The sequence below is a fragment of the Limulus polyphemus genome, unplaced genomic scaffold (assembly GCF_000517525.1).
Source record: "Limulus polyphemus unplaced genomic scaffold, Limulus_polyphemus-2.1.2 Scaffold1351, whole genome shotgun sequence".
Classification (NCBI taxonomy): domain Eukaryota; kingdom Metazoa; phylum Arthropoda; class Merostomata; order Xiphosura; family Limulidae; genus Limulus; species Limulus polyphemus.
This window is the reverse complement of record NW_013666961.1, coordinates 139,416-148,016: the sequence shown is the minus strand read 5'-3', so window position 1 is coordinate 148,016 and position 8,601 is coordinate 139,416. Positions and strand designations below refer to the sequence as shown.

General features: G+C 32.1%; 1 protein-coding gene across 1 annotated transcript in view; it reads right to left on the bottom strand.

The window, feature by feature from the left end:
- The window catches only part of LOC106463224 (talin-1-like), a 97,403-nt gene that overhangs the window by 17,654 nt on the left and 71,148 nt on the right, over positions 1-8,601 (bottom strand). Inside the window, 5 exon segments of the mRNA XM_022390665.1 lie at positions 360-476; positions 1,710-1,835; positions 3,045-3,228; positions 3,744-3,913; positions 7,382-7,528. Coding sequence (XP_022246373.1) covers positions 360-476; positions 1,710-1,835; positions 3,045-3,228; positions 3,744-3,913; positions 7,382-7,528 — 744 coding nt within the window.

The window sequence follows — 8,601 nt, the reverse complement described above, 5'->3', positions numbered from 1 at the left end:
TCCATTAAAAGATAAGTTCTCTATCATTTTTTCAATTCATAAATGCACACTTGCATTGCCTACTAAGAAAGTTAGTAGCCGGTAGTCATCGGGTTCAAAGTAAAAAAAAAAAATGGAACAAATTTTCATAAAATATATGGAATGTACATTACAAAAAACAATCTCTTTACTATTAAAGAAAAATGTGTGCAATAAAAATTCATTTGAAATGGGTTGTTTATGAGCAAACCAAAACTAACTGGCATGAAACCACATTGAAAATTAGAAGCAAATACATAATTAATTTAGAACAATAGACATTTTAGCTGTGCAATTAATTATGAAAATAATAAAATAATAAATTGTAAAACATCATGTACTCTGATTTCCTGGCCAATTATTTCAATGGTTGATTCCAATGCTCTAGTTCCACGAGTGTGTTCATCTTCTACAGACTTGACTGTCTTCAATAAAGATGTCACATTTGTTACCATTACCTGTGGGGAGAAGTTACAGAAACTTACAGCTAGAACACAACATTTGTTACCATTACTGGTGGGGTGAAGATACAGAAACTTAAAAGCCAGAACACAACATTTGTTACCATTACCTGTGGGGAGAAGTTACAGACTCTAAGCAATCAGAACACAACATTTGTTACCATTACTGGTGGGGAGAAGTTACAGACTCTAAGCAATCAGAACACAACATTTGTTACCATTACTGGTGGGGTGAAGTTACAAACTCTAAGCAATCAGAACACAACATTTGTTACCATTACTGGTGGGGTGAAGTTACAGACTCTAAGCAATCAGAACACAACATTTGTTACCATTACTCGTGGGGTGAAGTTAAAGAAACTTAACGGCTAGAACAAAACATTTGTTACCATTAACTGTGGGGAGAAGTTACAAAAACTTAACAGCTAGAACACAACATTTGTTACCATTAACTATGGGGAGAAGTTACAAAACTTAACAGCAAGAACACAACATTTGTTACCATTAACTGTGGGGAGAAATTACAAAAACTTAACAGCTAGACCACAACATTTGTTACCATTAACTGTGGAGAGAAATTACAAAAACTTAACAGCTAGACCACAACATTTGTTACCATTAACTGTGGGGAGAAGTTACAAAAACTTAACAGCTAGACCACAACATTTGTTACCATTAACTGTGGGGAGAAGTTACAGAAATTTAGCAACCAGAACACAACATTTGTTACCATTATCTGTGGGGAGAAGTTACAGAAACTTAGCAACCAGAACACAACATTTGTTACCATTACTGATGGGGTGAAGTTACAGAAACTTAAAAACTTACACTTTTTGGAGATATGATGTACACACGAGGCTACAACCCAAATCACATATTTCACCTTACATATGATGCATATTCATCTAATTTTATGAAGTACTGGTTATTATTTGACTAAAAATATTGATTATCTTTCCAGTACATCCAAGAATAGCAGGGAAGCATTTATTTAGGAAATGACTTGTTTATCTACCAATAGACAATGCTGCATATAAATATAAATATGTACTCATCCTAAACTTGAGACTGATTTATGGAGAAAAAAAAAACATTATCCCCTTACCATGCTTTTGACCCTCACCTGTGTGGAATCAAAATTTGAGAGAGACCTCAGTTTACTAATATATAAAATTAAACAATCTCAAAAGGGGGGGGGGATTGTTAGATTTTAATAAACAACTCCTTTACCTTGGCCGAGTCTTTCAAATGGAACATGGCAGGGTCGTTGATACTCTTGCCCGAAGCAGCTTTAGTTGCTTGGATAAGAAAACCTAAAGCACTGGCAACATCTTTTACAGCATTAATCAGCAAAACCTGCAGTACAGAATATACCAAATATTTATATCAAATCTAAGTACTGTTACCATAAGATCTGTAATAACATTTTCCTTTTAAAAATGTTATTTGGTGCTAGTTTTAAAATTTCAAAAATTTCTAACGGTTCAGTGATTATTGATTTTATGTTCTTCAATCTTTTTGCAGAAGCAAACCAGCAATCTCTGAAATAACGAATGAACATGAAAAGTTTGTAATTAACCTGAATGGTGTTTAAAACTACTTAATGTGATTTTTTTTTATTCCTACTATTCTGCTTTTTAAGGTGATATCATGACAGTTGATATTAACTTTAAAATGATTTTTTTATAACATTACTTATTCAAAAAGCTGAACTTTTCAAAATTACTTCCTACTGGCCATTTTAGTAACAAGAATCATGTACACAAGTCTTGATGACCATTTTTTTTGTCAAAAATTCACCTTAAAAAGTTAAAACCAACAATTTTTTTATAGATATATAGACTTTTCAGACACCCTGTACTTAAAAACATTACATGTGGATTGCCAGGAATTAAAATAATCTATTTAACAATCCCCCCAAAAAAGAGGGAGCCATACAAACTTTCCTTAAATGAAATATTTTCCATGGAAGCATTTCTGTCTCGATACTGCTTATGTAAGCAATGTTTGAATTGTATTTCACCCCGGAACAACAGAATATACACATCAAACTGCAATTATCTAAATATGAAGTCCTAAATACATCACTAGAATATCATTATATTCATGAGCTCTTAAATATGACCAAATATCAAAAGCTCAATTTTTTCTCTTCTTTCGTTTTTATATTATATAATACCTTAGTTTTCAGTAATTTTATCAAGTTGTTTTGCATTTCCATTTTTGTCACATGTTATACGGCTTGTCTTGTGACTCTTTGGTTTTTCCTGATGTTAATTCTTCTTACTGTGTTTACTTTTTGGGTTTACATTATGGTGCACATTTTCTTTAAGGAACCACAGATCATGTGAGTTTTGTTTACTATGTTTCTATACTCGCACTTCAGACAGTCATATCCTCCTTACTTCTTCCACAGAACACAGTATCATTCATTCATAGAGGCCAAAATTTAGTCCAATGATTCAGCATTCAAGTGAAACAATTTGGGGCATGAATTAAAAATCACACAATATAATAAACATCTTATTTTTCAAACTTCAAGACTTGAAAAAATACACAACCTACTTGGGCTTCAGAATTATTGGATCCTAGTGATGCTGCTCCACGTTTGACAACTTCAGAGAGTTGCACGATAGTTGCAACAGAATTCTGAGCAGCAACAGCCAACTGTTCCTGGCTAGAAGCTGCTCCAGCAACTAGAGTTTTCGTATCTTCAACAAGAGCCTTTGCAGTTTTCAGGATATTTTCTCTAAACAAAGAAGTTTCCTTCATTCAGTCGATGAAACAACAACTGATAACAAGAAACCTTTTACTCTTATTTTAAATGTTTAGTCATTCTCATTGTATGTAAAAATTATTTGTTTGTTTGCTGATAAACACAAAGCTACACAATGTGCTCTCTGTGCTGTGCCCTTCAGGAGTACCTGGTTTTTAGTGGTGTGAGTCTGTAGACTTACTGCTGAGCCACTAAGGGGCTAGTAAAAAGTTTAAATAAAAATCCTCTTTAACATAAATTTAGTAGGTTGTACAACTTTTCCTATCACATGTTTATAAATTTTATAAAATATCACAAGTGACTTATTTTAGGCATGGTGTAGGTATTTACAAAACAACAATAGAGTGGTTTTCAAGACTTTACATAAGTTTAAATAAATGTTTAAGGAATACAATAAGATGAAATCTAAAATGGTAGTGTTATATTCACACAAAATTTAATGACAAGGATAAGATTAAATTATATTAAAAAAAGAACTAAAAATTAACCTATGATCAGAAAAAGTTTCCTTTTCATTTTCTGAATGTAAAGTTCCAGCAGTAGCAAACATGATGGTGGTATCCAAGTCTCCAATAATTCCACTAACAGTGCTGGCTGCATTAATACAAGCTTGTGTTCCTCTGGAATTTGCCTGAAGAGCAGCTAGCACAAAAGAAACCTGAGGAAGAGAAAAACTGGAAAGTGAGGAGATCTCTCACCGAGTCAGAGGTTTCCATATTTAACAGTAAAAACCATTAATAGTCAAATATAATGATCTAAAATGTACACATGACTGAAATGGTTCCTTTAGTGATAAACTACAACAAAGCAGTTGGTATGTGGTTGGTGGCAAGTTTAAGTAATTCTTATTAGACTGAAATACTCTTTAGCTTCAAAAGATGACTGGAAATAAACAGTGAAAATTTGATTTTCAATCCATCAATAATAAATACTGAGATGTTTCATCAAAAAATATCTTCCATAAATGTGTGCTGCATGATGAACTCCTATACATCACACGTGCTCATGATACGACTTTCCTTGCTTGAAATTCATGGAAATTTGTATTGTGCATAAAAAACAGTATCTAAAAAACACATGGAAAAATTTGTTTTGGCTGAGAGTTAAAAACAAAGACAGTAAGAGGATCAAAATGTTACATTCCTGAGGAATTCAATTTTGCTTGAGGAATTTCTCGATTGGGAATGCATGGCCCATCCGTATTCCTTTAGTTATGACCAATGAAAGTGAACATATTACATGGATTAAATAAAAAACAATTCATGAGGAAATGAAACTTTACATAGGGAAATGTAATCTTCCTGATAGCTTTCCCTCGAGTGAATGTAATTTCATTTCAACATTTCTATCAGCACTAAAGCTTATTGTATTTTAGTTTAGTCATTTTCCTCTTCCTCTGTGTCAAGTTCTGAGGTGGAACTCTCATTAAAAAAAACCAAAAAAACCTACATCTGTTTTTGTTTCATGCAGTATATGCTAAAAAAACCTAAAAAAGTTGTAAAAATAACACCTTCAAAAATAACATACCGAGTTTGTAAAACTAAAAATTTGGGGGAAATAATTATGCCAATTTTAATTAATTTATAGGCTTGGATTCAATTTTGCAAAAAGCTAGTCAATTATTATCTGTGCTAACCGTCTTTAATTTAGGGAATGCAGCTAGTCAATACCACCCACCGCCAACTCTTGGGCTAATCTTTTACCAATGAATAGTGGGATTGACCATCACATTATGATGCCCCTACAGCTGAAAGGGCAAGCATGTTCAATGAAGGGATTTAAACCCATGACCCTCAAATTGTGAGTCAAGTGTCCTAACTACCAGACCATGCCAGGCCTTTAATATACATGCCTACTTTTCTGGTTTCTGATTTTGTTTAACAAACAGTAGGAATAAAGGAAGGTGTTCTAAAAAAACTCATAATTTTACATGACCATGCCAACTGTCAAATGAAGGTGTTCTAATAAACTCATCAATAACTTTCAAATCTATGAAAACAAATTAATAAAAGAACAAGCTATATATTCAATTAAATAATAAACATTTCCATTTTAATATTAAATGCCCACAAGATAATGATTATTAAGCAAAAAATGGAAATGCATTTAAACATTAAACATACTGGTGTAAACAGGACTAAACAATCACACAAAAAAAAAATTTAAAATGATTTCATACACGAAAATACATTACAGTTTCCTTTATAGATCCTGTTTTTATTTCCCTTAGCTAATTAACTTCAAACAAGGTGCATTTTGTACATAATCCAGCAATAACTGTGTGAAAGAAATTGGAATTGTCATTTTATGTTCAACATCTTTTGTAAAGATTTAGCCAAACACCACTACTTTTGAAGACATTTTACTATTACTGCCATCTATTGTTATTACCTTATGTAATACTTTATACTATAACCTTTATTGCAGTATGTGTATCTTCACAAAATTTGGTATACTTTTAGTAAGCATTAAAAGTCTTTTGTACACAAAATATCATATTTTTTAATGAAGTATTTTTAATACAGATTTGTTTGTGAATATATCGAGTCTGTTTTGTTACTAGTCCGAGTAAAAAGTGATTTTCATGTTATGATTAAAAAACTATTCTTCATCCCAAAATCTCAAATATCATTTGTGTAATCTCTAAAACCTCCTAAATACATTTCAAACATTTGTTTTCAGTAAAACTTTACATTTTATCTGTTATTTTCTCTACCCTAAATCTATACAAGGTTGGACAATTTGACTGAACTTTTCACCACCAAAAAAGAAATAAAATTAAATCTAAATTGCCGTTTTTTCTTTCTAGAATGACTTCAAATTGTAACATGAAACTGCATTCATTTATCCTAAGTAGCTTTAAGCTTGTAACAGTATATATCTATTTATACTTAAATTTTATTGTTTTATTGCTCTGTGATTGCCCTTTGAACAACTAACTTCTACTATTCATGCCATTATAACTTGTAAATCACTTCTGGAACCTGCAGCTCACATAACACTATCAAATTACATTACCCACCAGATGTGTGCCTCGTGAAACATTTTTATTATATTATTATTTATTTTATCTAATCTAACCTTAACTAACCTAAAGAGATCCCTATTTTTACAATTTAGTTAATTTTATAAGAATAAATAAAGAATAAACATAAAAATAAAGTACTTACCCGCGTCTTTTTTTTTGCTGTTGACTGTCAATGTCACTTGATCCTACTTTTTTATACTAATGGTAATAATGCACTAAGTAATTTTTATTTAATTAAATAATGCACAAAAAGACATAGAATAATAACATGCAAAAAGCAGATAATTTTCCCTAACTATCACAATTTTTGAGGCTTTCTAACTATGCGACAAGAGCCGTTACAAATTCATCCAAGCTATTCGTTATCTTTCCCGTGGGAACAAAGCTTGTACTAACAGAGAAAATGATATTTCTCTGTTCAGAAAACAATGTAATATAATATGTCATTTGATAGATGAAAACATTGGCTTTCTATTGGTTATACATAATATAGAATTAAACATAAGAGAGAACTATTAACAAATCCTGAAAGAGAGGATGTGACAGGTGGATGTGGTAAGAGGGGTTTGATTTTCTATTTGATGGCTCTGTAACCAAACAAAATTGAAGGCTATAAATATTATGGTTTGTCTGAATGAAATAGAGAAGAGAGGATGGCTAGAGAAAATAAGTCATATTTCTCACAAAAGTGGAAATTCAGGATTTTTTAAAATATTACTTTATCAAATTAAAAACTGAAAATTTATATATTATTAAAATATTGGTTATTAGCTATGATTTTATGCTATACTAATTGGTATAACATAAACAAAAAGTAGTTTTATTAAATTTTGAAAAGAAATCACTAAAAGACTGACATGCACAGTTAGACCCCCACCCATCGCAAAAGGATTAATTAGAATGTAATTTGTAGAACAGTTGAAAAACATCTACATTTTTCTTAAAACATTTCCTGGAAACATGGCAAAAGAGCTTTGAAACTGACCACAATGCTAATGTTTCTTGACCACTGAAAATAGATATGGAAATGGCAATGATATCTTTTCCATTTTTGCAATAAAACACTTATTTCAAGGTAAGTTGAACTGATTTACTCACTCTTTCTGAAACAATTTTTGCATTTCTCGACACTTCTCTCTGACAGAAGATGTCAATGTGGTTACTCTGACAATCCCCTGCAGATTTAGTCAAGTCTATACATGCTGATCCTAGGCCCTGCACAGCAGTACGGATTCGGTTAGCAACCTGGAAGACCAAAAAAAAACATTATAATTTAGAATCATTTGGTTAAATTTTTTTTTTTATTTCCAAAGCCAATCTAAAGATACAAACTTCCAGACTTTTCTCACATTTAACTACTTTTTGGCAAGCTTTCTGCTCCCTATGCTTGAGCTTTTATTGGATTGTGTAGGATAATTACAAACAACAGCAATAGAACAATCTGAAAACAAAAGTACAAACAACATATGTGGCCTGCTGGTAGAAAAATAACAGAAGTTTTTCACAATATCTATAAAAAAAATAGAAAAGTTATTTTAATTTGAATATCTAAGGAAAAAGGTACAACTCAGTAGCATCTTCTTACTTTGGATACTTACTGAAATTTCTGGTAACTAAGCCAACAAAAAAACATTGCAGGTAAAGGATAGACAAATAAAACTAGAGTATACAGATACACACTATTATGGAAAAATAAAATACATTTTGGTAACAAAGGTATATGACGAACAGTGACATAACTACAAAAGATGCCCACCCCACATAAAAAGTAACTGGGCCCTCCTACATTTATTTTCCTATAATTTGTAGTTACGATTCTGGCTGATTTGGGCCACCTTTTGGCTCCCAGGGGGCATACTTACGCTACTGATGAAAAAGAAAGACTCACAAAGCTGTTGGGATACACTGTGAATCAAGCTTAAACAAAGCTGTTGGGATACACTGTGTATCAGGCTTAAACAAAGCTGTTGGAATACACTGTGTATCAGGCTTAAACAAAGCTGTTGGAATACACTGTGTATCAGGCTTAAACAAAGCTGTTGGGATACACTGTGAATCAGGCTTAAACAAAGCTGTTGGGATACACTGTGAATTAGGCTTAAACAAAGCTGTTGGGATACACTGTGAATCAGGCTTAAACAAAGCTGTTGGGAAACACTGTGTACCAGACTTAAACAAAGCTGTTGGGAAACACTGTGTACCAGGCTTAAACAAAGCTGTTGGGAAACACTGTGTACCAGGCTTAAACAAAGCTAGTTGGGAAACACTGTGTACCAGGCTTAAACAAAGCTGTTGGGAAACACTGTGTACCAGGCTTA